Below are 27,958 nucleotides of genomic sequence, written 5' to 3' on the forward strand. Positions count from 1 at the left end.
TTTCTTCTTGTTAAAAATATAAACTAGCTCCTTTCTGATTGGTGGAGTGAGAAAAGTGTATATGAGAAAATCAAACGCAAACCCTATGTAGTAAAGTAAAATCAAAATTTTAACGCTCAGTTTTTCTTCTTGCTCTTTGATGAGAAGCCAACTGTATATTAAATCTGGAACAATAAAGAAGACAGCAAAGTTGGTAACAATAAGATAAGGCACAAGAAAACTTCTAAACGCGAACTTTGAATTCTTATGCATAGAGACTGTTCCAATTGGATTTGCAGAAAGACTGATGCTTTGTTGAACTGGCAGGGTTCTCCTTCTGACTTGATAATGACGATACAGATGATACCCAATGTATCCATTTGCGATAATTAAAAGAACAAGTAAAAGTGAATCAGTTGTTGGGAAGATGTATATGCAAAATATTTTTTCTGTGGACTTATAAGAATTTGGATAAAATACAAAAACTAAAAATACCATAACGTGAACTAACACAACTAAGCCCACAGCGATTTTCAGTCTTCCATATGTCCATACTTGATTGTACCGCAGATTTAAGTAAATTTCACAAAAACGATTAGTGACGAAAATAAGTATTGCTAATTGAAGTAAACTATAGGGTACAATTGTATTATAAAGATCTAGTGCATTAATTTCACTTTCTTTAACTGAGAATATTCCAGGAATAAATCTTATATTCCCCAAAGCGATTGTTTGAGCTTGCGTAAAATTAATTACCATGAGAATTAAACGCTGTATATTGCTTAGCTGTCGCTTCACTTTTATAGTCAAGTAAATGGCAAGAAGCTTTGAAGCCAGAATTACAAATCCGATAGTTAAAAAACAAACATTTAGAATCATTTCAGCTGTAACAATGAAGCATATATTTGAAAATAGAATTTATGAAACAAAAATTTGAAGAAAAAAAAAATTGAGTTATCATTTGAAAGGCTTTTATAAATTTAATTTGAATCTTGTTGCAACTTTGATACGCGCGACTTTCTAATAAAACATCATCATCATCATCATCATCATCATCATCATCATCATCATCATCATCATCATCATCATCATCATCATCATCATCATCATCATCATCATCATCATCATCATCATCATATAATAATAATAATGATAATAATAATAATAATAATAATAATAATAATAATAATAATAATAATAATAATAATAATAATAATAATAATAATAATAATAATAATAATAATAATAATAATAATAATAATAATAATAATAATAATAATAATAATATTAATAATAATAATGATAATAATAATAGTAATAATAATAATAATAATAATAATAATAATAATAATAATAATAATAATAATAATAATAATAATAATAATGATAATAATAATAAATCAAAAATGTTAAAATAAAATCTCAACACTTAAATCAAACTCCGTTTGTTTTTAATTCAAAAAATTTTTTTTTACCGTCAGCATTTTTTAAATTGAACAGGGTTTTAAGTTTATCAATATAAATCAATACAGTTATTATAATATTGTTTTACAGATTTTTATTACGATTCTTAATTGTTTCTATTGTATTGTTAAAATATCTGTGCATAACAAAGATGCAACAAAATCAATTTAATTAAAAAAAGCTTTTCAAATGATAACTAATAAATTTTTTTTCTTCTTCCATTTTTAGTTTCATAAAATAATCTTTTAGAAATTTGCTTCAGCTGCTTTCAGTTGTAACAGGCAGTTTGTTTTCAGTTGTAACAACAAAAATGTATCTTAATGTTTGTTTTTTAACTTTTGGATTTGTAATTCTGGTTTCAAAACTTCTTTTTATTTACTTTACTATAAAAGTGAAACGAAGACTAACCAATATACAGCGTTTAATTCTTTTGGGAATTAATTTCACTCAAGCTCAATTTATCGCTTTGACGAATATAAGATTTATTCCCGGAATATTCACAGTTAAAGAAAATGAACTTACTGCACTAGATATTTATGTTACAATTGTACCCTCTGGTTTATTTGAATCGGCAATATTTATTTTCGTGGCAAATCGCTTTTGCGAAATATACTTAAATCTGCGGTATAATCAAGTATGGACGTATAGAAGGCTGAAAATCGCTGTGGGGTTAGTTATTTTAGTTTACGCTACAGTATTTTTAGCTGTTTTATGTTATCCAAGTTCTTATCAGTCCATACAAAAAATACTTGGCGTATACATCTTCCCATCAACTGATTCACTTTTTCTGGTTCTTTTAACTGTCGCGAATGGATACATTGGGTATCATCTGTATCGTCATCATCAAGTCAGAAGGAGAACACTGCCTATGCAGCACAACGTCGGTCATCCTGCAAATCAAATTGGTACAAACTCTAAACATAAGAATTCAAAGCTCGCGTTTAGAAGTTTTCTCGTGCCTTGCCTTGTTGTTACCAACTTCGTGGTCTTCTTTCTAATCCCTGATTTAATATACAGTTGGTTTCTCATCAAAGAGCAAAAAGACAAACTGAACATTGTAGCTTTATTTTTAATTTATTACATTGGATTTGGGTTTGATTTTCTTATAAACACTTTTCTTACTCCACCAATCAGAAAGGAGCTAGTTTATATTTTTAACAAAAAGAAAAAGCAGCAACAATTGCCATATTAAAATCAAATTATAATATACTTTAAAATCATATACAACTTTAACCGCAACAGTTATATGAGGCTTACAAAAATACAGAATAAATAGAGTTACAGAATATACCGAATTTACAGAATAACAAAATTATAAAAGCCGTTCATTTCATGGATCATTAAACTTTGTTGGTCAAGAGAAATTGTCACCTAGGGAACAGAGCTATGATTGGTTTATTTGTCATTTAATCAGGACAAGGTAAACATTCCATTATTTATAACTGTACGTTTGTACTCTGATCAATCACCATTCTTAATGATTTCACTTGGGAGATTTTCAAAATTTGCTTTTTTTTTTAATTATGAAACTTAACTTTCTTATTTTTCTGAAAACATTTTAAAAAATTTTTAGATATAGAAAAACTTGTTTCAAAACATTTAATTAAAAAAGAATTAAAAATTTTATAAAAAGAATTATAAAAAGAATTATCAAGCAAGTTGAGGAAAACAAAGTTTTATTTACGTAAAATTGCTTTATTAATTACGTAAGATTGCAATCTCCTGTTCGACGACCAAAACATCGAAAACCAAAGTTTACTAACGGTATTTAGCTTATGGAACAGAGATTCATTGGCGTCCAGATCAAGAATTTGCTGTAGTGCACCTGTGAAAAACAGTAAAAGATTTTTTAGTAAACTTTGATGATTTTATCATTTGTTTTTTATTACAATGGTTTCTGACGGGGTGACGGAGGGGAAGATTGTTTTTCCAAAAAAAATATTATATAAAATTTTTTTTAAATTTTGAAAATCTTTCCAATGATTAAATAAAAATGATTTTGATGCTTTTAGTTTTTTTTAGTAGAGAACATTTGCGGAGATTTTGTTTTGAAATATCAAGTTGTTTAACATACTAACCCCCTTCTTCAAGATCATTTTAATAAATCTCCCCTTCCTCCCCTATTCTCCTAAGGGAGGCAAATCTTTTTGATAAGCGACATAGAAAAAATTTGTTTTGTGATGACTGATTTGTTTTATGTCGTCAAATTAATCTTAACCTTTAATGATGGATAAAAGTAAAATCTCTTTTATCAGTTTGAAACATTTCTTTTGTCGGTTTGAAACATTTTGACTTGAAATAGTAAAAACTACATATAAAAGCAAATTTTTGAATCTGCAATTGTTCCTAAAGTTATCTACACCAAGTGTTATACCATTACACTGGAATTTATCCGTTGTTTTACTGTGCGTTGGTAGTAAGTTTTCTGTTCCTCGATCCTTTTTACATTTGCTGATAACAACACAAAAAACAAGAAAAAAAAAAAAGGTTTCAACATTTTTTTGCAATAGAAAATAGAGATTTACAGTCGAGGTATTGCAGTTATTTACATTCGTGAATTGCTGTCTGCGGATTCAGAAAGTTCTACAAAATCTAAAAAGGGTGTGGTTGACAGCGCAATGTAAATATGCGGGAGCTTACAAACCGTTTCATGCTGCACGTTTGTCACTTCAGACAATAGGTCCAGGAAGTATACATTAATGTATTATTGGAATCCATGTTACAGCGTCGCGATTTTGGACAGAAATAAAAATATTGCAAATACCCGCACTTTCGCTTTAAACGTAAAAGCCACAAATGTAGGTGGGGTTTATCAAAGCTGTCTTTTCTTATGCTGAATGTTCTTACAGCGATTAATTGGATATCTTTTTGATCAATTGCTCCGTTCATTATTTTCTGTGTACATGGCACATTACAAACGCTATTATACTTTCAGCAATTAAACAATAAGTTTTGCACCAGCGAATCGTATCTTCTACATCCTACTTAGCCTATTTCTGTCAAGGTAAGGGAATTAAAATCGTTTATTATTGGTCTTCGGAGAGCCATGATATGTAGATAAATGAAAGACAAAAGAACTATTTTGCAATATATTATTATTATTATCATCATTATTAAATTTTTACGGGGGTTTACCTTGAAGCATTAAATTAAAGTCATGAGTTTTAAATATTTAATAATAGTTTTCTATATTTTTAATATAAATAACTTTAATTGTTTTAAAGTACGTATATAATCAATAAAAGAATTTTTCAACTTGTTTCATAAAAACATTTTCAAAGATATTCAAATAATATTTGTTAAAAAATGTTATTTTCAAATGTTATTTTCAAAGATATTCTAGACAATAAGGTAGGAATCCAGCTAAAACAAATTGGAGTGATGATAATAAAACGTGATCCACATAGCGTTCTACTATTTGGAATTTTTATAATAAAAACAAAAACCAGGTTGTTGACACTTTTATAAGACAACTTTTGACAAAAATTATCATTACTAAAGATGGCAAAAATTAGCGATTTACTGTATATTTTTGTGCTTTCTACTTCAGAGCACTTTACACTGATTTTGAGATCTACATTTTTATACGATTCTTAGTCAGAATAAAGTTCTCTCTCGTTTTTAATCATAAAAATAAAAAGAGGGAGAAAAAGGGGAAGAGAATGAAAAGGGAAAGGGAGAGAATGAGAAAAAAGGAAAAAGGGGAAAGGGGAAAAAAAAGGAAAGGAGAAAAAAAAGGGAAAAGGAAAGGGGGATGGGGCAAGGAAATAGGAAGGATGTAAAAGGAGAAGTGGGTAATAGCGGAAGAGGTATAGAGAGGGAGGAAGTCGATTAGCACCGGTCTAATGAAATGTTCAAAAGTTTTCATTATCAGGTCTTGGTTCAATTTCATTTGCAATCCAGTCCTCAGATATAGATTTAGGGCTACTGAAAAAGTCTCCTTTAGATATTATTGCATTATATGCTACACTATACTTTCTTCTTTCTCCTTTGTGCCTTTATCTCTTTTGATAAGGCTCAAAGGAGAGAAAGTTGAAAAATTATCCAAAAAGTACCTAAAACCGATAGAGATAGCTCACGAATTTAAAAAGTTGTATCTTGTCATTTACTTCTTCTACAACTAAGTAGCGAGGCTTTTTATGCACTTTTACTCTCTAACTTACCTATATTTGCGCAAAGGATTTTATTTAATTCAATCTAAACATACATAGAAGAATATTATACTACCTTTTTATATTATGCAGCCTAACTTTAGTTTCATCTATATTTTATTTTGCGTTTCTCTCAAAATAATTAAATAATAATAATTATTATAATTATTAATTTTAACATAAATAATTATTATTATAAATGAACTACATACTTGTTTCAGATCAAAAGTTTCAGAAAAAATTGTTCATTTTAGTTCCAATAATCTTGAAGTCAATAATTTTTATTAAAAACATTTCTTCTAATTGCTGTATCTTTTAATCGAACTTTTGAATTTTTTGAGAAAAAATGTAAGTGGTACTAATATTTGATAAGGTTTAACAAATTTTATAATATTTTAAAAAATTTTTAAATTTTTCTCAAGTCATTGTATGTCAAATTGATCCTTTATTTCTTTTTATTATAAACAAATATCTTAAGAAAAATTTTTTGGTTCAAATTTTTGCAGCTATGTTTTATTTACAATCATATTTATCAAAATACGAATGAGCTCATCTGTTTCTCTTTGCTTTTTTTTCTTATTTTTATAGCCTTTTACCAACTTTTATCATTATTCAAAAGATTTTTCGTTTAAATTTGTGTTGAGTTATAGAATGATTTGCTAAAAAAGTTTGATCTCACAAATAATGACTAAACAGTTCAATTGCAACATAAACTCATAAGCCCTACTGAAGTTGAACTTCTAAACGAGTTTGTAGAATTGGCTGCAGTTGACTCAAATGAAGTTTTAACAGATACTGTAAATGTTGATAAGAAAGAGTTCTATCAACATAAACAAAAAACCATTAACCAGTTGAGTTTAAGGAAGTAATTTCAAAGGAATTATTACTGCTTTTAATTTCTGGTATTGCTGGAATACGAAAGTCTTGGCTGCTTAAAAAATGCTAACAATTCCTAATGAAAAAAGTAAATCAGCTTCAAAATATCAGTATCCTAGATGAGCTCTCCTAGAATGAGATGAGGTTCACGTTTTCTACAAAGACATTTTTAAAAATTTCAATGTTTGTCAACATTTTTCTATACTGTTTGTTATTAATGAATTGGATGAGTTTGCTTATTTAGATAAATTAATAAAACACAATCCAGTAGATCCAAGTGAACATCCTATTGTTAATGCATAAGCAGATGCTTTAGATACAAAAAAACACAAATGTGTTGTTACTGGAAGAGTTGGAGCTATATTGCAATACAAAAACAAAGTGTCTGAATGCAGAAATAAGTTAGCTATTCAAATATTAGTTTTAATGACAGTGGAATAAATGATTACATAGAAAAAAACTGCAGAAATAAAAAAGCTGTACAAAAGGTTCTTAAATCATCTTAAATCACTAAAGCTATAGCACATGCCCCGTTTTACTTATCTGCAATGTGTACAAATATTGGTACATCCCCTCTAAGTAATTTTTATTCATTCTTTCGTATGACAGAATTGCATTGTTGCATTTTTTAATACTTTTTACAGAAGCACATAAACAAAAACAATAGCATTCAATGTATTTTTAGTGTTTGTAAAATTGCATTATTGTTATATTATTATTATTATTATCGTTATAGTAATAACAATAAAAATAATAATAATAATGATAATATCGATAAAATAAAGTTTTTTTTTTTTAATTTTTTTTTTACCATATTTCTACTTTTTATTTTTAAAAAAAATTTTTTTAAAGATTTAAAGTTTTTAATATTATATATTTCTGCTGAAAATATTTAAATCCTGAAATCTCTCGTCTATGTCATTTTGTGCAGGAAGATTCTCTTTTCCCAATCCTTTAAGACCAATGGGATAGCTGTATATTTTGCTCATCGGACTTGCACCAATTTTGTCAGCTGACACATTGTACCAATATAGAGCTTCCGGTATTGACACTTTCGATTCGTTCTAGTATTCTCAATCGTACGGTAGTTTTCTTCCACAATTTCATTCATTTCAGGATAAAAAAGGGAATCGTGTAAAAAAGCGGGAAACTTGGTAAAATGCGGGAAACTTGTAAAAATACGGCTTTTCCCGTATTTCTTACATTATATTATAATATATAAATATATATATGAATTAGAATTATATTTCATTATATTTTATTACTTTTTTAATAATTTTAAAGAGCATTTTAGTTTGTTCAGTTATTCCCAGTGGGTTGGTCTTTTGACATTTCTTCAGAATTCAAAGTGGAAATTAAAGTCTACACTTGGATATAATGCCCATGGGGCTAATTTCCACTTTGAATTTTGAAGAAATGTCAAAAGACAAACCCAATGGAAATAACTGAACAAACTAAAATGTTCTTTTTAAAGATTTTTAAAAATGTAATAAAATAAATATATATTTTTAAAATGATGATGATAATGATAATGATAATATTATATATTATATATTATAATATAATAATTACGGGAAAACCCCGTAACATCGAATGACGTACGGGAACAAGAACGGGAGTTTCCTGTTCCCGTATTTTATTTATTACGGGAACAGGATCCCGTTCCCGTATTTTAAATACCAAAAACAGGAACAGGATCCCGCTCCCGTAGTTCCCGTAAATACGGGAACTTGGCGCACTCTAAATAAAACCTTTCTCAAAGATTTCTGTTTTAAATAAAGGGGGAGGGGGAGGATGTCCCTCAAAAAAAGCCTGAGAGGCTGGATTTTTGTGTTCCACACAAAATTCCTGGTAGGAAAAATAATTAAAAGATTCTAAAAATTAAAATTACTTGTTATTGGGATTTCATAGAAAGAAGTTAAAAAAAAAAAATCATATTCAAAATTCGAGTTTCATGTTCAAGAAAGTCAAAATAATTTTTGAATTTATATTTTGAACCGTTGCTTAAACATAACATTTAAAAACGTAATTAAATATCACGTGAAAAACGCATTTAAATATCGTGAGAAAAGTTAAGCAATTACTCATTCACTTTATAAATACTTGGATAAATAAAAAAAGCAACATTTATTTTGTTTATTTAATTGTTTGAACTGTTTGTAACCAAAGCTTTCATTTAAGAAATATTTTATTTGGGTTCATTTGTTGTTTTCGTTTATTTTTCATAAAAGTGAATTCTTTTCAAAAAGCTGCAAATTTTTTAAGGTGCGTTGTAATTTAAACATTACTTTAAAAAAACTTTTTACGAACTTATAAATATTTTCCTTTAAAAAATGACTTGGAGATAATATGCAAACCAAAACAAGGTTTTTTTAATCTTTTGCAAAATGCTGAAGAATAGTGGCGCAATCGCTCGTTTTGTTAGCGTTTTGAATGAGTTTTTTTCTTCGGCACTTTCTTAACTTTGGATGGATTATGTTGCGTCCTCTGATATCTCATCGTTCTCGACAGGTTCACCAACACTTCCAGTTTCGTTTGATACAGTCGGAAACATCGAGTCAGACACATTTTTGCATGCGCTCTTAATTAAGGCAATATTTGATGGTCTAAACAGGATTCAAGAAAACAGGTTGGTCAACAAGCAACTTTGTTCTGAAATTTTATGCTCTATAATAACAAACAATTTTAAATTTTCTAGAATATTTCAAAACGAACAATACATTTAGAATATTGCTTCGTTTTTAAAATGTCCCGTAGCGCAGATGTTTGTAATGGCACAATTAGAAAAAGAAACAACAACTCAATGGATCTTTAGGTTAAAATGTACCTGCAATCAACATATTGAATTAAACCCATATAATTTGGTAAACTGGAGATCTGCGAAACATACAATGGAACCAAGTAGCCATTATTATTCTTACTCCTTGAACAGCACAGTGCAATGTTATATTGTTCAATGCAAGAAGAATCTTGTAAATAATGAGGACTAAGCAACGCTACAACACGGGCGCAGCTTTTCATAACCTTCAATAATGTAATAATATAAGCAAATAGCATAAGCACGAAATTTGAACAAAGTTTGCACGATTCGAATAACAAATTTTCAGTTAAAATTTAAAATAGTTGAAGAAAGTAGAGTTCTTTTTATATGTGCTAGAACCAGACTTTTTTAATACCCAATATTTAAATGAATGTTTTATAATAATGTATACCTTATATATTTCTTCTTGCCACAATTCCTTTTCATTTATTTTTTGAGGCTTTACAATTCGAATCTTGTTATTCAAAGTACCAAACATCTTAACTATTTCATTTGCAAGCTGTTGATCGTTATCACTGTACGACATATAAATGTGAAAATCATCCTGAAAAATAAAAAAGACAAAGATGTTTTCCCTAAGGAAAAAATTTCAAATTAAAATTATTTCATTACTTGTTTATATATATATATATATATATATATATATATATATATATATATATATATATATATATATATATATATATATATATATATATATATATATATATATAAAACAGATGTATTGAACACTATTCAGTACTTACCAGTTTTTCTTGAGAAAGTGTTAATGGATTTGGAATGAGTAATTTTTTTTTTAGTAAAGCAAAATGATCACACAACTTTGTTGTTGCATCATCAAGCTTGTTAACATTAGGAGCATACAGAACAATCCTAAGTAACCTCAATGGAAGACCAGCTTGCATCCAATGTGTAGATCCATCAAAAATCAACTGTAACATATCATTTTTATTGAAGGACTGAAAAAAAATGTTATGTTTATAACGTACATTTATATATTAAGAATGAGTGCGTAAACATGATTAAACTTTGTGCATAATTTAAGAGAACATTTTTTAACTAAAAATAAAAACAAGATTTGGAAAGTAACATTTTCTTTTTCAATAAATTAAAAACACCTGGAGGATCTACTGTCATTAAAAACTTTTTTAAAATTTCAAGATTGATTTTCCAGAGGTGCAGTTTTATTTTATTGTAAAGTTATTAGAGAGTCCTTGCCAGGCTTTTGTGTAGATTCTTTTAAGAGTGAAACCAAGTCATCGATTAAGCAATATTTAGGCAAATTTTGCAAGTTATGAGCTTTTGCATCTCTCATCAAGCCACAAAAGCATGCTTTTTGAGTAATGCGATGTCACTAGGTAAGTAAGAGACGTTTTTATCTGAGTAATCTCATTTATGAAAGGAGTGGGTTTCTTCTTGATACAATTTTCTAAAGAAACATTAACTGATTGCAAGGTCATTTTGAGAAAAATTAGCTTTTGAAAATACTCAGAAAGAAAAATGCCAACTCAGCAACTTGGTTTTCTTATTTGTAGTTAGCCAATAATACTAGAAGTTTATTTAATATTGCTTAATTAAAAAGGTCCATTTTTGAAAAGTGTGGTATTTGCAGCTCATCAAAAATATAAACATGTTTCAAAATTAAAATTTTTAAAAAACCTTTTAGAGAATATCCTCATAGCAGGGAAGTTGAGCTTTTATGAATTTCATTCAAAAATATTCTTCAAAATGCAGTCAAAAATCAGCAACTTTTTTTGAGCTTACTTTTCACAAGATCTTTTCTGTGTTGATCAGGAGATGAAAGTCATGAATAATCAAAATTTACAAAAATGACAGACTTTAAATATCAAAATACAACTTTGAAATTCTTCAAAAAAAGAATTCAGTTATGCTATGCAATCAAATATCATGAAACATTTTTTTGCATAGCATAACTAAAATAGTGTAGAGAAATAAATTTATTAGTCAAAAAGTTTACCACTCTCACCACTACCACTTTAAAGCAAAGCACCTCTACCACTTTCAAGCAAAGCACAAATTATTAGTCAAATTTTCCAAAAGGACCAGCCACTTGCAAACTATTTTGAAATGATTTCATATAGTACACAAACATCAACACAGAACTTTATGACAGCCTAAAAATTAAACATTTAAGTTATTTAGGTCCTTCAAAGATCAATAATAGACATCTTTTCAGTATGTGTCTTTTTTAGTGCTTTGATAGTGCTATTTGACTAATGTCAGAACATCTATGTTTTCTAGCAAAGATTAAATACTCCCTGCACTGATGCCTATTTTAAGAAAGACACAAAACCCCTTTGCAAGTTAATAAGGATATTGGTTCAAATTGATGGCCTAAATTTCAATTAAATCAAGAGCAAAAATTTGATCAAAACAGAATTTAAGTTTAAAAGCTTGAACATTGCAAAAAAGTCAACAAAACAGCAGGAATCATTTCATTAAAAACTTTTCTAGACCTCCTAACCCTAACATTATTGAGCAAAGAATTCAGAAAATTCACAAAATAAGGAAGTCATTTTTTTATCAGTTTTGACATAGGTAAGAATCCATCATTATGTGAATTTGAACTGCTTTATTTAAATGATTTCCAAGCATTTAGAAAGATTTTTGCCAAACTGAGAGTGCTATTCATAGCCAAGGTTTTCTAAATTCAAAAATTGGATTTGTACAATTAAAAAGTTGCAGCAATCACTGATGGTGTTAGTCTCTCTCATGATGAGATTTGGAAAAAAGACCAGTCCCATTCACATTGCCTTTTGCATAAGGTAACTTTCTTTGTTTGTTATAAGTCACATAAGATGATTGATGTTTTCACTGATGATGTAATTGATGAGGAAGATTATAATAAGGAATGATATAAGGTAAAAATGTAGACTTAACAGAGAATTGGAACTCTATATAAGATAGCTGCAATTGTAGTTAAGTACTCGCAACTACTACACAAGATTGCTGCAATTGTAACTAAGGTTCATAACATTATTAAAATGCTCAGGATGTAATGATGAAAATCTTCAACTTCAGTCATCCACACTTTCAATCCAAAAAACAGAAGTTTATTGGATTGCAAAAGATTTTGCAAATTTTACAAAGATTTAAATATTTTAACAATAAAACAAATATATTAAGTAAGCTGTGGAGTGTGGATTATGACTTTATACTTCTACAACAAGTTTTCAACAGATTAAAACAGTAAAAATATTTTCTCTTAAAATTACTAGTTTCTAGTCTGTATTTGACAGAACGGACGTTAAAATCAACCTGTTTCTAATTTGTGTGGAAAACCCATTGCTCAAAAAGCTCTTTCTGCCTGATGTGGTTTTTTTTTTCATTAATTGAAAAATGTTTTTAGGAGAGCTTCAAATAAGCTCATTCTTTTCTCCACAATTTTAGATAAAATCTCATCTCTGGGGTTTAGCTTTAATCAGAGGACTTTTGAATAAATGAAGCAAACTTAGTAGTTTTAGAAATTTATTTAGATTAAATAAATATTATGAGGGTATGCTAACTGTATAAAGTTTATAGCTTCACAAAAGATATATAACTAAACTTATTGAGAAGTGGGAAGTTGTGCAAAAATACACATAATACTAAAGTTTAAAGAAAAAGAAAAGTATTTCAATAAAACAGAGAAATATTTCTCTAGGTTGTCATAGAGAACATTTGGTCCATCTAAAGCAAAGGGCAAATCAAAATTATGAAAACTATTATGTTGATACTTATTGGTTTTTGTGTTGCAATATGCTTTTTTTTATTAGCTTTAGTTAGAGATAGCAACAGACTATTCTGCAATTTTCATTTTGAAAGCATGTTTATGAGTTGCACTACAAGCGCTTCTGATAAGAAAAAAATAGCAAAATTCAGCTTTATAAATTCTGTTGTTTAAGAGGGTTTAAATATATAATAATTGTCACTAAAGGTATTTCACAGATTGTCTAAAATTTGGGCAAGTACATGCACGCCAAGGCAAAATAAACAAACTTATGCCACTAATCCATCTCCAAAACAGTCACAGAAGACCTCCCGATGAAGTCTTGCGCCATGATAAGTGGCCAGCCACTGACTGACGCCATGAAAGAATTACACAAGGTAAAAATCATGGTACTGCTAAGCAACCTCAAGCATTCTCTAACTATTAGAATTTCAACCAGGACCAGAATTTAAACAGAAGAAAAAAAAACACTTGATATGCAAAAGGCTATGGATCCATCATCATGCACACAAAGCTAGGCTTCTGACATGATCCTGTGTGTTATTAGCAGTGAGATTGGTGTCATGCCACTGGGACTCAGGGTTAATACAAACAGCAGGGTCAAAATTTGTGAGGTACTTGTTAAACCCTGTTGGACTCCAAGGCGAATAGAAGGGATTATTGTTCCAATAGGACTCCCACCTCCCCATAAGGCCTAAATAATTCAAGCCTGGTTTATGAAGAATATGCCATTTCGCTGGTCAAGCTGTTAAATTGTTGTATTGAATAATGGGTAAACTAATTTTAGAGTGTTTTACATTTGAATTTATAAACAAACCAAATAGTTTTATAAAATAATGTTTTTCATGGTGTATTAATCCAAGTTTATCAGTGCCACTGTCTATATACACTTACTTGTGTTTTGCTCCTTACCAAAAAGTAGAATATACTCAAATAAATAGGACAAAATATGTGAAATGAAATTTACAACATTAAATAAAACAAACCTGATCTCCTGAAGCTAATAGTGGCATTACCACTGTTGTATTCTGATTTTTGCAAAATGCGATAAGTGATCTAAACACTTCTGCTATCGCTCTGGGTGGATTTTTGAAGATTCCTTCATAGCATAAAACTCTTTTCATAAGAAAATTTGGAGTTTCTGACCACCAGCATGAAAATAGGCTAAGAAGATCCTCTTCTTTATTCTTAGATAGATTTTCAACAGATAAGTTTAATTTGTTATGCAAAGCACCAATAACAGATGTGGGTGTAGGACTATAATCATCTGAAATGTAAAGTGAAAGGTTTTATATCTTTTTTAAGCAAATGAGTCATAATCAAGTGTGACATACAAATGAGTCACAATCAAATGTTACATACAAATGATGCACATTAAATGTAACATACAAACAGGTCCTAGTCAACTTTAACTAAATGGGAACCATTCAAATGTATCTGTAAATGACTCATTCCATGCAAAGTGAATTAAGTTTACCCAGGCACTATCTCTGTTTTGGTAAAACTTTGCAAGATTATTTGTATATATAAGTTGAACGAATCCTCAAAAACTTTTTCCTGAGTGAATGTTTAAATTTTCTTTAAAAATGCTGTTGAAGTTTTTTGCAAACTTTAAACCCAAAATATTTTTAAAATAAAAAGTCATGATTTATAACAAGAATCTTTTTGCTTATATAAATATTCAAGCCAACAGCCTAAAAACCAGAAAAATTATTCAGCAATTTATTTTAAAACTCAATACACAAATGGGTGTTCAAGATACAAAATGTCAAATTTGGTGAGTTTTAACACATACACAGTGGGCTTGAGCATGTTCAAAAAAAAATTTTTGTACTCAATTTTTTCACATAGTAGGTCTGAAAGGTGTTACTTTTCTTAACTCAAATCTGTTAAAATTAAAATGTTTGAACCGGGGTTTTTGAAAAAAAACGTATTTTCCTTTTTATGAATTTTTTTATAAAAAAAACAACAACAACAAAAAAAACAAATTTATATACCTTATATAAAAGTAAACATTCATTTCAAATACAAGGAATGCTTACTTTATATACTTTATACAACATATATATAGTATTTTATTGGTACTATACATTGCAGTAAGAATATTATTATGATATCATTAAAAATAGTTAATACACTTATTACTATAACTGTTCTATACATCATACTGTCTATACCAACATTTATATAAAGTTATGTAATCTAACAAACCAAGTAAACTTTCATCTAGTCTTATGTCATTATTTTTAAATTTATTTATTGCTTTTTAATAAAAAACAAACAAAATAATATTTTAAAAAATGAAACCAAAAGAACACAATGATTTCATAAAACTAGTGTGTCTATTGTGTCTTTCTAAAGAAAAGAAAGGAAGCCGACAATTTAGGCTTATCAAACCAAGAGAGTATTGTAAAATGAGTATAGATTATGAAAGTATCATAAAAAATCATTGCTGGAAAGAATACAATTTTGGAAATAATAATCTGCCTAAAAAATTATGTCCTTCATGCCGAAGAAAACTCATTGGACTAGAGGAAAAAGATCCCAGATACAAACCTTTTAGTTTTCTACCAAAATACGAAAGTAAGTAATATAAAAGTTTAAAAAATTAATGTATTTAATCTCAGATAACTTATACATTACTGTAACCTAGTAAAACACAGTATAGTAGTTATAAAGATTTATCTTTAGGCTTGAACACAAGAGTTATGAGAGGAGCCATATGCCAATGCTTTATATGTAAAAAAGGTCGCGAAACTATTAATAGTAAAGAAAATAAGACTTACTTAGTGCCAAGTTTCATGCAAGTTAATAAAGAACTAGAAATAAATTTGGAAAGAGGCCACCAGAAAGTCAGGCCAATCTGTATGTTCTGCTTTAAAGAAACAGGAAAAGGTTTGCGTCATCCATGCAATAAAACACAGAGAAAGAAAAATTTGTCCAATTTACTACAGGCTGCTTCACCTAAAACTAAAGGTGTAATAATTTCATAATAATACTAATTATAATTTTATTATTTTTATAATATATATTAATTAAAAAGAAAACAATTTTTAATTTATTTTAATAGAAAACTAAAATATTGTCATATAGTTTTTAAAATTTTTTTAGAAAGAGTTGTATCCTCTACTCTAAAACATATGGCTGGTAAAAGTGACAATAAAATCAAGCTAAAAACTTATGGCCGGAATAAATGTCTGGTTTATTTTACCAATACTGAAATTAAGAAGCCACACTTTGGTTTAGAAAAATTGAAAATGCTGCAAAATAAAATTCATGTTAGGTAAGAATTTAATATATAGTTTTTATTTTATGATTTATAAACCTATAAATTATATTTAAAGTTATAGCAAATCAAATAACTCAAAAATTATTTTTAGCGACAACGAAATGTTAGAGATTGCTAAGTTTCTTAGGTACGAGACCGGAGATAGAAATTCTGTTGCAAGCAACTACAGAGCTGCAAGAGTTACAGAAAACTCATTACTAGTTCCTTTATTCAGTTCTGAACTTTTAAATGTTTTCACAAAAGATAAAGTTGGAAATTCACATGAGGTAGTCTAATGTTTTATGAATGGTTATACATTGATTATTAATTTTATTGATTTAATCAAACAATAATTTTATAGTTTATTGAACAAGAGGTTCCTGGGGTAATTTGCAATGATGTAGAGAAACTGATATCTATGGTAATGAACCACAGGAAACTAATACCAAATGAGATTGATATTAAAGTGGGAATAGATGGTGGACAAGGCTTTTTAAAGTGTACTGCCTCTATAACATACAAGCCTGATGAAAGAGATCAGGAAACTCCTCAAAAGAGAATAAAATATTCAGAAGGCTATGAAAAAAAAGAATTTAAAGATTCCAGTGTTTTTAAAACCCTTATTCTAGCAATTGTACCTCACATGGATGAAAGTTATGTAAACTTAAGAATGCTTATTGAAAAGCTTAATATAGGATCTTTAGACTACTCATTGTCAGAAGATATTAAAGTTCAACTACAAATGGTTGGAAAGCAATGTGGATCTTCTAAACACCCGTGTCCATTCTGCGAAACTGAGATACCTTTGTTGCCTAAAGCAAAGGCAAACACAATCAGTTCTTTGCATCAATGGCACCAAAAATGGTTAGAAAATGGCTCTAAACTTAGTCAGGCCAAAAAATTTCAAAATAGCATTCATCCTCCTCTTATTACAGGAGATCCTGAGAAAAAAATTGTTGAGATAATAAACATTCCTGGACTACATATTCTACTTGGTATTGTTGACAAAATTATTTCCGAAATTGAAAAAAAAATGTTTAAGAACAAAGAAGATGCTTTTAACTTCATGTCAGTCTATCTTAAGTCCATTAATTTTGGCATAGTATCGTATCAAGGACAACACAGACTTGAAGGAAATGCTTCGAATATATTTTTTAAAAAAGTTGATATTTTAAATAGGTTTTTTTGCACACATGGTCTTGGTATTCATGGGGCCAAATATATAAAGGCGCTAATATCTTTCAAAAAGGTTATAGAAGGATGTTTTGGGAAAACATTGTGTAAAACTTACAAAAATGACATCAAAAAATTCTCAGATGACTACAGAAACTTAGGAGCCAGTGTAACAGTTAAAGTTCATATTGTTGAGCAACATATTGTAGAGTTTATTGACCTTAAAGGGGGCACATTTGGTAAGTGTTTTTTTACAGGAAATATCTATTAGATAATATTGAATATTTAGTTAAATATGGACAATATTTTTGCGAAAAATTTATTTTATATTAAAACAAATTTAAAAAATCTTTAAATTATATTATATAAAAAAATATTTAGGCCTTGGTTATTGGACGGAGTAGGCGTTGGAAGCAGTACACCAGGATTTCAAGCAATTTTGGAACCAAAGAAAAATCGGGCAGTATCATCCAAATTATTCCAAAACATTAAAGAATGCTGTAGCAGCATACAATATTGCGCACTTTTAAAGTATATATTAAAGTTATTTATGTAAATTATTTTTAATAAGTACTCAATAAGTCTATTTTGTGTTGTGGATATCAAAGCTTTTTAAATGAATAAACTTAATAAAAACATAAAAAAGATGTATTGTTTTTTTTAAATAGTCGATAGCTCTGCAGACTTGATGTAATGAACAAAACATTGTTATATATCTGTAATATTTTGCACAAATATTCACTAATGACATTTCATATTTTGAGATTTTTCATTTATTATAAATATATGAACAATACTGTTATAGAATTACTAGCTTTAATTATAAATTAATTTTTTTTATTATTGATATTTAAATTCTTCTATTATATCTAAAAATTTATGAAATATTAAAGACAGCATAGATAGCAATTCATGTTATTTTTTGTGCTTTTTACTGAGAAATTCTTAAAAAAGGAAAATACTTTTTTTTTCAAAAACCCCCGTTCAAACATCTTAATTTTAACAAATTTGAGTTGAGAAAAGTAACACCTTTCAGACCTACTATGTGAAAAAATTGGGTACAAAAATTTTTTTTTGAGCATGCTCAGGCCCACTGTGCATAGTAAGTCTAAGATTTTTGATGAAAACTAAGTATTGGATGTTATCCAGTGAGAAGTTATGAAGTCATCAAAGTAGCCCTAGCTAGGTATTTAAATTTTATTTTTAGTATCTGAATACCTAGAATCATATTGTTTTTAAGGGTTGAAATTATTTAATAATTGCATAAAATTTATTTTAGCAATTTTACCAAAAAGAAAAGCTGGGAAGTTTGAAAAAAGCTCAAATTTATTCCAAATATTTACTAATAAATGATCTTTAGCAGCTTGCAAAAAAATACTTCTTTCAACATGATGCTAGTGTTAGATATTGTCCCTTATCAAACTTTTTTCTTTTTTTGAAAATAAGTTAACAAAATATATGTAGTTGAGTTTACCACAAAAATGTTAAATAATTTGAGGAACTAAATGATAAATATCAAGAGCTTGTGATCCAACAAATCAAAGTAAAACATTAAACTTATTTTCAACCACCAAAGGTCAAAAAAAAATCTTACCCAGGGTACTTCTAATATTCTAATATGCAGATTCAAAACTCATTTGGTAGATTATGCTGCAATACTTTAAAGTAAAAAAAAGTGTGCCAATTTCAAGAAACATATATCCACCATTAAAAGACCAAATGAAAATCTGATCATTTTTTAATATTACTTGACTTAGCTGAAAATTATGAGTCTTTTTAATTCAATACTGCACCTACAGAACCAATCAAATCATCCAAGAACATTGATTGAGGGTGCAGGCTAAATATAAAATGAGTTAAATTTTCCATCATACTGAAGGGTTTTATCACAGCTAATTGTTCAATTTTTAATTTAAAGTAATGTTTTTCAATTTCCTCAACTAATGGGAATCAAAAATCGTCATAGCTTTTAGTCAAAATCACTAATCAATTTATAATGAAAGGTTTTCTTTTTTTTTAATTTTAGAGGTGTAGATATGTCACTAATGCAGCAAGACCCTGTAATACTTTTTGCTTCTATTAAACTAAGAATATGTTACATGCATTTACAGTGATTGACGGTTTCTTTTTCAGTGATTAACGGTTTATGAAGTGATCTCCTCAAATGCTTTTACTTAGTCATATAAAGAAAAAATTTTGTTCCAGCAATGTTTTATCTAAAAGATCATTTTAATAAGTTCAGCCAGCAGGAGAAAGATGGAATTAGTTAACATTTAAAATTAGATACCATAAAACTATTTCATAGCAGTACAAAGTGAAATTTATAAGACTTTTATATTTTTTTATAAACAATTTCTTGCAGAAGATTAAAAATTATCCTTCAACTCAATAAACTTCTGGGTTTAGCATTAAATTGCATTTAAATTAATGTAAACTTTGTCTTAAAATTAAACATTTTATCCATAAATAATTGCTACTTGTAGAAAATGCTTTGAATTACTTTGTATTTTTACTTCCCACAAATCTCCACAAATTTTTTGTGGAGATTTGTGGGATCACTAAAAAATCAAAACAATTAGTAAATAAAATATTAGTCCTTAAAAATAATGCAATCAGTGGCTCAAACAGAAAATATTATTTAAAAACTGGCAGGAGCCAATATTGAGGTCATCAAAAGCATCTCTCCTATCTCATCTACCTCCAATAATTATATTTCTAAAAAATGACAACTAGTCATCTTTAAAAAATGACAGCCATCTTTAAAAACTCAGTTAACTATCTTACCACTAGAACCCTCATATTTGTGTGGCTAAAAGTCTATTTTTCTATTTTGAAGATAATCTCTTTTTTGGTTTTTTTTTGGCAGGAGTAACAAATGATTTTCAGGATTTGTTCACTTTACAATCGTTAACTTTTTTGATTGAGCAGTAGTTTACACAAGAATGTAATTTTTATTTTAAACTGTTTTTTATTCAAACTCACTATTCAATAAAATTCAATTTTAAACAAACTTAATTTTTTAAATCAGGAAAAATTGAAAAACTAATCATTAAACTACAATTTTTTTTTTTTTTTTAAATTTAGATGTATTTTGTAGCTTTCCACAAAAACCGATAAATGACATTATTAACTTTTACTCATAAAACTTGTATTTTGTTGTTGTTGTTGTTTTGTTTTTTTTTTACAAAGAAAATACCAGTTTTCAAGATGCATTTAAAAAACATAAAATTAGTATTTTAGTAACAATATAGAAAACTTTAGTTATTTTATAAAGTTCTGATTTATACTAAAGCATTTCAAATAAAAAACAAAAACAAATTTCTAAATTTAAACTGCACTAAATCAATTGGCTAAGAAAAATTTACGTATGTAAATGCATTTACATAAGCATGTTTATGTATATATGTGAAATATGGTGTGCATTAATACCATTAAATTGCCTCACGATGAATTTACTATATTCAAACCCGGCGCTACTCGACTTTCTCCCCCCCCCCCCCCTAATTTTATGATTGATTCTGATAGAGAATTTTATGCTGATTAAGAATCGAATAAAAACATGGGTCTCAAAATCAATAGAAAGTGCTCTAATTCGAAGTCAAAGTTGTAAAAAATTCCACTAAAAACCCTTATATTCGCCATTTTGAAAATACTAAGTTAATGATCTTTTACACGGTGATTCAATACTTATTAAAACTTGGGATTTTATTATGCGCATGCGTTAGCTGCAAATACATAAATATTATTTTAATTAAAAGTGTTATGCTTTCATTTTACAGTGCTTACTAGTTTGCCCGTTTGCTTATGTTTTTTTGTTGTTGGTAAACTTGATCTTGTAAATATAGCAAAACCGATCACAAATGAACTTGATTGAGTATTGTAATTATTAGAATTTGAAGTAGTAAAGTTGCTTTATTGGGATCAACAAAGCTTTGTTTTTAGCGAAATTAACACATTTTATTCATTTATATTTTAGAAGAACTGAAATTTTTGTAAGATTTTGGTAAGTTAATAACAATACTCCTTCTTTTTATCTTTTCAAAAAAAAATAGTCCCTATTACCAGTCATTTTTTTATAAGAAAATATAATGTTTTTGAATAGGGAAGGTTTCACGAAAAAAACTCCGTAAAATATGGCGAGTAATCACCAACAAAAACTTTCCAGAGTGTGTAGAATATGTGGAAACCTTTTAGGAAAAGACAGTTTAAAAACTGACAGTAAAATAGATCGAATTTATAAAGCTTTTGGAATAAATGTATCAGAAGATTCTCAGTGTAGTCATCCAGAGAAAATGTGCATGAAGTGTTATACTTCTCTTAGAAACATCGAAAATAGAGGCAGTAAAGTTTTCAAAGCTCCAAAAATTTGGGTAAAATGTCCAACAGTTGAATGCAAATGTGTTTTTGGTATTCCTGGTCGAAAACCTCTATCTAATGTTGGGCGACCAAGAAAGGTTAAAAAATGGACAAAATTTCATATAAAATCATTTCTTGATTCATTCCCTATACAAGAAGATAAAGAAATTTTAACAGAACTAAACCATGAACTAAATCCACATATAGTTTTATGCATTTGTAAGATTTGTGGGGAAGTTATGAATCAGCCTGTCATGCTAAAGAACTGTCAACACTCATTCTGTAGCTTGTGCATTTTATCAAATGTTAAAGATAAATTAGAAAATGATTCAAATTGTCCATTATGTAAAACTAACATCACAATTGACAGCCTATCATATTCTGTCCATATATCTGAAATTATAAAACATTTAACTATTATATGCAAGAATTGTGACAAAAAAGTATTTTTGAAAGACAAAAATTTTGAAAATCATGACTGCAGAAAAATATCAAATAGCACCATAAATGAAAACGACCAATTAGTTAGCATAAACAGTTTTTACCAAATCACTGACACAAGTGAAATCCCACAAGAAGCCAATGATGCTGTTTTACATATTAAAAAAAAGTTGAATCAGTCCAAAACATCTACAATAGAATTTTCATCCGGTGGGCCTAGGGTAAGAAATATGTTTTAACTTTATAGCAAGTTAAATAGTGTTTACTTTTCTATTATGCTAGATATAATTATAATTATTAGAATTGTAGTAGTATTTAAACTTTATTACATCATTTTAATGCAATCTATATTTTAAGCAAGAGTAAACTAGTTTGATTTAGTTTTTTTAATATTAAATATAACTTATAAAAAAGATATAAAATATTATTTTATTTTCTATTTTAAGTAATGTTTTGTTTAATTTACAGCCACTTTGTTTTGTTTCTGCTCCCAAAGCTTATAAAGATAGCGCAAACTGTAGTAACAGCACTCTAAGAAAAAGACAAAAATATTTATTGGAACAATTCAACCATACAGCTGGTAGTTCTAAGGACTCTAAAATCTGTCAAACAGCTGTAATGTTAAAGTCATATGATAATGATGAAGCAAATGAAATTTTAACTAAAGCCAATATTGGAAGAGTGGATTTAAATGCAGAAGAAATGGTTGCTTTAAAAGCTGATATGGGTATTCCTTGGAATAAATTGAAAACTATGGCTAGGTAAATATAAATATGGAACTTAAAATACTTTTTGTAATTTCGTTTTTTATTTGAGAACTTGTAGTTCATTTTTACAATTGTTTATAATTGCAAAACTTATTGCTTGTATATTATTATTCTAGGTGGTTAAATTCAAAAAATATTAAAACTGCTTCAAACAACAAACAAAGAGTTGTTGCAAAGGAATGGGCTGGAAATGATTTAGTTGTTTTAGATGGACCATTTACATTTCAAAATGAGAATAATAATGCTGTTGTTGAAATTAAACTAGCTCCTTGGGCATATATCAACGACCTACCTCAAAATATAGAAAACCTACTAAATCTTATGGAAAAGTAATAACTCATTAATTTGAGATATTTTTAATAAACACTTAAATTTATAAATTACTAGAAAAATAAAAGTTAATCTTTATACTAATTTGTATAAGATAAGTATATATATATATATATATATATATATATATATATATATATATATATATATATATATATATATATATATATATATATATATATATATATATATATATATGTATACAAACTTACAAATTTAAATGTTAATTCTTTAAGGTTTGACTTACTTAAACATGATGGGATTATAAAGGATGAAATACATATAAAAATTGGTGGTGATCATGGAGGTGGTTCTTTTAAAATGAGTTACCAAGTTGTTAATCAAAATCAGCCTAACTCAAAATCAAATAGTCTTGTGTTTAGTACTTTTGAAGCAAAAGACTATCGTGTCAATCTGAATGTTGGACTGTCTAGATATACACAGCAAGTTGATGAGTTGCAAAAAATGGTTTGGAAGTAAGTTAATATGTCACAGCAGTCACGGTTAATATTTGTTCTGAACAATAAAATATAATTTTTCAGAACAATTCATATTACTTTTTTTTTCTTGAGTTTCCACACATGTTTGGGTGGGTACTTTGTAATTAGTTTTAGGATGTTATTACTGTATCAAAGCTGTAAAATATTTATTCTCCATAAAGTCTTAGATAAAAAAACTTTTTTGTTTAGAAATCACCATTGTCGTGTTTTTATGTTTGGAGATTACGATTTTCTGTGCAGTGTATATGGAATCACAGGAGCTAGTGGTAAGTTTTTTTTCTACTATGAAATAAATAAATCATTATCCTAACAAATCTATTTCTGCAATTGAATAATTATTTTTTTAATCAGTCGTACAACACATTATTTATTACTTTTTTTCTTCATTTCACAGGTCGGCACTGCTGCCTCTTTTGTGACATAACAAAGGAAGAGATCAAAATAACTCCTGAAAATCGAAAACATAATGTTTCTCATAGAACACTTTGTTCGTTAAGAGATAACTTTGAGTCTTTTCAGAGTTTTGGAGGAATTTTAAAGAATGCGAAGCTTTTCAACAATGTTATTGATCAATCTTTGTTTAATATTCCTCTGGATCAAGTAAATTAGTTCTTTTTATTTAAATAATGCTGTTATACTACAAAATAGTTACAGTTGTTTTTATTAATTTTAACAGGTTGCAGTGCCTGCATTACATATATCTCTGGGTATCTACTTGAAGTTTTTTATTATGTTAGAAGATGAGTGTCATTTAATTGATATAAAACTTGCTGGAGAACTTGCATTAAGAAATAAAACTATTGGTAAAGCAGAATTTGACAAGTTTATTTCCATGTATGTCCAATCAAGTCTTTTGAATAGCATTATTACAGATTGTCTAGAAAAAATTGCTCTTCTGCAAGACACAGTTGGAATACAAGTTTTGCGTGATCCAGAAAGAGCAGAAGATATTTTGAAAATATATAAACCAAGAATTCTTTATTATGAATTGAGAAAAAACGAAAAGGTATTGTTTTTCAGTAAAAAATATGAATCATTAAATTTACTATTAATCAAAATTTATAGATAAAACTTGCTTTAAAACTTTGTTCAAACTAGGATAATACAATTTAATAAAGAGGATGAAGTTTTTCTTACTTTAAGTTATCAATAATTTTTTTAATTTATACAAATATAATTAAAAGATTAAATATCTGTAAATTTTGTCTACCTAATTTAATTAAAAAACATATTATTAGTCAATAGAGCTACAAAGTTTACACGAATGTAACGAACTAGACAAAGTGTCAGGACCATGCATTCAAAAACTAGATGAAATATTGAAAGAAAATAAAGTTGAAAGGCAAGCCTATCATGGGAAATGTTTTGTAGGAAACCATGTTCACAAAATGCTTAAGGTTGTTGTTTTAATACTGTAAATACATATATATATATATATATATATATATATATATATATATATATATATATATATATATATATATATATATATATATATATATATATATATATATATATATATATATATAAATGCATATATGTGTATATACAACAAACTGTTTTATTATATATAATAAAAAAGTGTATTGCATAAAATAATATATTTAATGCTCAATGCTAATAATGCCTTGATTTATGAATTGATTTGACTTTTTTTGATATTTTATTTATAGCATCAACCATTGCTTGACTTATGCAATTCGATTCCAAAGCTAGTTGTAGACCTTGGATTTATAGATACTGGTGTTCACTTACAATCTATTGATGTGAGCCAGAAATTTAAAAAGTTATTTTCATATTATTCTAAGTGTCATAATATTATGAATAGTTCACACTATTTCAAAGATAATGATATTCAGGAGCTTGGTAAATATTTAACTGACTTTTTCGATTTTACTCTTGTAAATTTTTCTCTTGATTGTAAATTATAATACCTAAACTACCTCTTGTTATTTTTACAGTATGATATTATTGAGTATTATTTTTCTTTATGTATTGTATAATGGAAAATTTCGTCAATTTTTAGATTTAGCAATCAAAAAACTCATGGAATTTTATAGATTTACATGGCCAGATGCTTCTGTAACACCTAAAATGCATTTACTTGAAAACCATGTATATCAGTTTATTGAAAAATGGAGATTAGGAATCGGTGTGTATGGTGAACAAGGTGGTGAAAGTTTACACGCCGAATTCAACAATCTTAATAGATTATTCTGGCATATGAAGGGTTGTAGTCGGCTAGAAAGCACTGTTAAAGAACATTTTTTAAGAAATCATCCTAAAGCAAAAGATATAAAGCCAATTGTAAAAAAAAGAAAAATGAGTTAATAAAATTTTACAAATATTTTTGTAAAAGAATTTTAAAATTAGTTGAAAATTTGTTATAAATTTTTTATAAATTTTAAAAGTTTAAAAGAAAAACAAATTCCTAATTTAAATTTCATTTTCAAATTGACCTTATTGATTTTAACCCTTAAGCATAAATAAGCTAACCTTACATTTTTTTCAGTCAAAAAAATAAAATAATTTTTGCCTAACGTTATATAAATTATCTCGATTTAAAAAAATGACTGGTGAAAATGATTAATATAAAATTTTTCCTTAGAGTATCGAGAATAAGAATATGTTTTAATTTTTATCCAAAAAATTTTCAGTCGCAAGATATTCTTTAAATAAGTGAGGGGATGCTGTTTTTTTTTCACCTTAAAAATTAATTATTTTAAACAAAAAAATTTCTTACTTTACGACTTATTATTATTATCTTTTTTAATTTAATAAAGAGCTTATCAATTATATAACTTAAAAACTTTTTATTTTTTTGATTGCGAAGACTAAATAGACATTTAGAAAGGAAATCAATCACTCAAGTTTTTAGTTTTTACGGAAAAACTGCTCCGCCATTTTTTTTTATTTTTTATATAGTGTAATTTAATGCGCATGCTCACAATAACATCCTACGCTTAAATCACCGTGTTTAGCTGACAAAAGCAAAACGTTAATAGCATGGTTTTTACGTTAAAAAATTCGTTAAAGTATGTTTATCTTGCGCAATTTTTTGTGGCAATGAAAATAGCCGTTTTTTGATTTATTAGAGAATAAACTATATTGCAAGTAATGTACTTTTGTAATTAATTTGAAAAAAGAATTCAAAAGTTTTTTTTCCTAAAAGAAGAACTTTTGAAACTTAGTTCATAGTTGTTCTATCACATGTAAAATTTAGAAAATGTAACCTTCAAACCGTTTTTTTTTGATAAAACAAACCAGCGTACGATACAATAATAATTATTCATCAATTTTTCTACACTCTCATATTCTACGTTCAACCTTTATTTGAAATCTTCTATTAATTTCATTTCGTTATAACACTTTCGTTACAATACTTTAAAATAATAATGCTGAGGCTTATGGAAACCAGGTCTGTTTATTGCGCAATGTAACGGTAATTAATTTTCGTTAAAAATGAAAGCGTTTTGAAAAAAATGGCGAATATTAGGGTTTTTAGTGGGATTTTTTACAACTTTGACTTCGAATTAGAGCCTTTTCCGTTGATTTTGAGACCCATGTTTTTATACGATTCTTAATCAGCATAAAATTTTCTATCAGAATCAATCATAAAATTAGGGGGGGGGGGAGAAAGTTGAGTAGCGCCTTCAAACCCTGAGAAAAAAAAAACAATTCTTATAAAAAATTTAGAAAAAGAAACCTTTAATAGCAGAAATGACTAGAACATCAAAAGATCTCTCCAACTGGGTAACATCACCAACGCATAACTCTATTTGTAATGATCCATGTGGTGTAGAAACATCTAATTTATCCTTTAGTTTTAATGCCATTTTAACATTTTAAATATGCAAATAATGCCTATTCCATGTAGAAAATATTATGAAATGTTAATGAAACCATATCAACTTTGTGAACACTCAAACGAAACTAAAAATTAACTTTCGCTTCACAAAAATGTTTAGCTTTGTGACGTCACATAAAGAAAGTCCCAAAAAGAAAGTGAAAGTTCCACAAACATCTGAAATAAGATTACATCAAAAATTTAAGTTCTCATTTCACAATATACTCCCGGAGATAGGAATTCTCAGAAATTGAC

General features: G+C 27.7%; 4 protein-coding genes across 16 annotated transcripts in view; 3 read left to right on the forward strand and 1 right to left on the reverse strand.

Annotated features, from left to right (window-relative positions):
* The window catches only part of LOC149877591 (uncharacterized), a 127,978-nt gene extending 101,676 nt beyond the window's left edge, over positions 1–26,302 (forward strand). Inside the window, exons 2-12 of one of the 5 annotated variants that reach the window (XM_090073797.1) lie at positions 21,403–21,465; positions 21,565–22,480; positions 22,728–23,020; positions 23,143–23,355; positions 23,593–23,832; positions 24,046–24,122; positions 24,251–24,456; positions 24,533–24,862; positions 25,095–25,253; positions 25,530–25,722; positions 25,883–26,302. In XM_090073797.1, the coding sequence (XP_089929923.1) occupies positions 21,596–22,480; positions 22,728–23,020; positions 23,143–23,355; positions 23,593–23,832; positions 24,046–24,122; positions 24,251–24,456; positions 24,533–24,862; positions 25,095–25,253; positions 25,530–25,722; positions 25,883–26,187 (2,901 nt within the window). In that variant the 5' untranslated portion in view covers positions 21,403–21,465; positions 21,565–21,595 and the 3' untranslated portion in view covers positions 26,188–26,302. Of the gene's footprint in view, positions 1–21,184; positions 21,466–21,564; positions 22,481–22,727; positions 23,021–23,142; positions 23,356–23,592; positions 23,833–24,045; positions 24,123–24,250; positions 24,457–24,532; positions 24,863–25,094; positions 25,254–25,529; positions 25,723–25,882 lie in introns of those variants that run through there. The other 4 variants (XM_090073796.1, XM_090073798.1, XM_090073793.1 and 1 more) reach the window with 4 other exon arrangements.
* LOC145199530 (uncharacterized) overlaps positions 1–27,958 on the forward strand; it is a 300,653-nt gene that overhangs the window by 139,799 nt on the left and 132,896 nt on the right. Inside the window, exons 2-7 of one of the 5 annotated variants that reach the window (XM_090073800.1) lie at positions 15,383–15,604; positions 15,713–15,997; positions 16,133–16,304; positions 16,402–16,576; positions 16,651–17,701; positions 17,844–18,286. The exons of 2 other annotated variants lie outside the window; for them this stretch is intronic. In XM_090073800.1, the coding sequence (XP_089929926.1) occupies positions 15,436–15,604; positions 15,713–15,997; positions 16,133–16,304; positions 16,402–16,576; positions 16,651–17,701; positions 17,844–17,866 (1,875 nt within the window). In that variant the 5' untranslated portion in view covers positions 15,383–15,435 and the 3' untranslated portion in view covers positions 17,867–18,286. Of the gene's footprint in view, positions 1–15,382; positions 15,605–15,712; positions 15,998–16,132; positions 16,305–16,401; positions 16,577–16,650; positions 17,758–17,843; positions 18,287–27,958 lie in introns of those variants that run through there. 2 more of the 5 variants (XM_090073801.1, XM_090073799.1) reach the window with 2 other exon arrangements.
* Positions 1–27,958, forward strand: part of LOC149877590 (uncharacterized) — a 375,375-nt gene that overhangs the window by 101,683 nt on the left and 245,734 nt on the right. The gene's annotated exons all lie outside the window — the stretch shown is intronic.
* Positions 8,724–27,804, reverse strand: LOC149877600 (uncharacterized). Of its 5 annotated transcripts, none has more exons than XM_090073802.1 (6): positions 27,563–27,804; positions 14,008–14,288; positions 10,038–10,250; positions 9,683–9,835; positions 9,298–9,494; positions 8,724–9,076 (listed from the first exon to the last, which is right to left on the reverse strand). In XM_090073802.1, the coding sequence occupies exons 1-6, from the start codon at positions 27,690–27,692 to the stop codon at positions 8,944–8,946; spliced, it is 1,107 nt and encodes a 368-aa protein (XP_089929928.1). In that variant the 5' UTR covers positions 27,693–27,804; the 3' UTR covers positions 8,724–8,943. The 5 variants fall into 5 exon arrangements, with proteins under 5 accessions (XP_089929928.1, XP_089929929.1, XP_089929930.1 ...); XM_090073803.1 differs by lacking the exon at positions 27,563–27,804 and adding an exon at positions 15,808–15,967; XM_090073804.1 differs by lacking the exons at positions 14,008–14,288; positions 27,563–27,804 and adding an exon at positions 11,270–11,428.

Source organism: Hydra viridissima, unplaced genomic scaffold (assembly GCF_058129835.1).
Source record: "Hydra viridissima isolate aposymbiotic clone 2 unplaced genomic scaffold, HvirCarnegie_v1 scaffold_16, whole genome shotgun sequence".
In the NCBI taxonomy this organism is placed as follows: domain Eukaryota; kingdom Metazoa; phylum Cnidaria; class Hydrozoa; order Anthoathecata; family Hydridae; genus Hydra; species Hydra viridissima.

Excerpts from the sequence above, each read along its gene's own strand:
- LOC149877600 (XM_090073802.1), bottom strand. The coding sequence starts at position 27,692 with ATGGCATTAAAACTAAAGGATAAATTAGATGTTTCTACACCACATGGA. Across the intron at positions 9,836-10,037 it reads CACTTTCTCAAGAAAAACTG|GATGATTTTCACATTTATAT; the intron begins GTAAGTACTGAA and ends TTTATTTTTCAG. Across the intron at positions 9,495-9,682 it reads GGCAAGAAGAAATATATAAG|GTTATGAAAAGCTGCGCCCG; the intron begins GTATACATTATT and ends ACATTATTGAAG.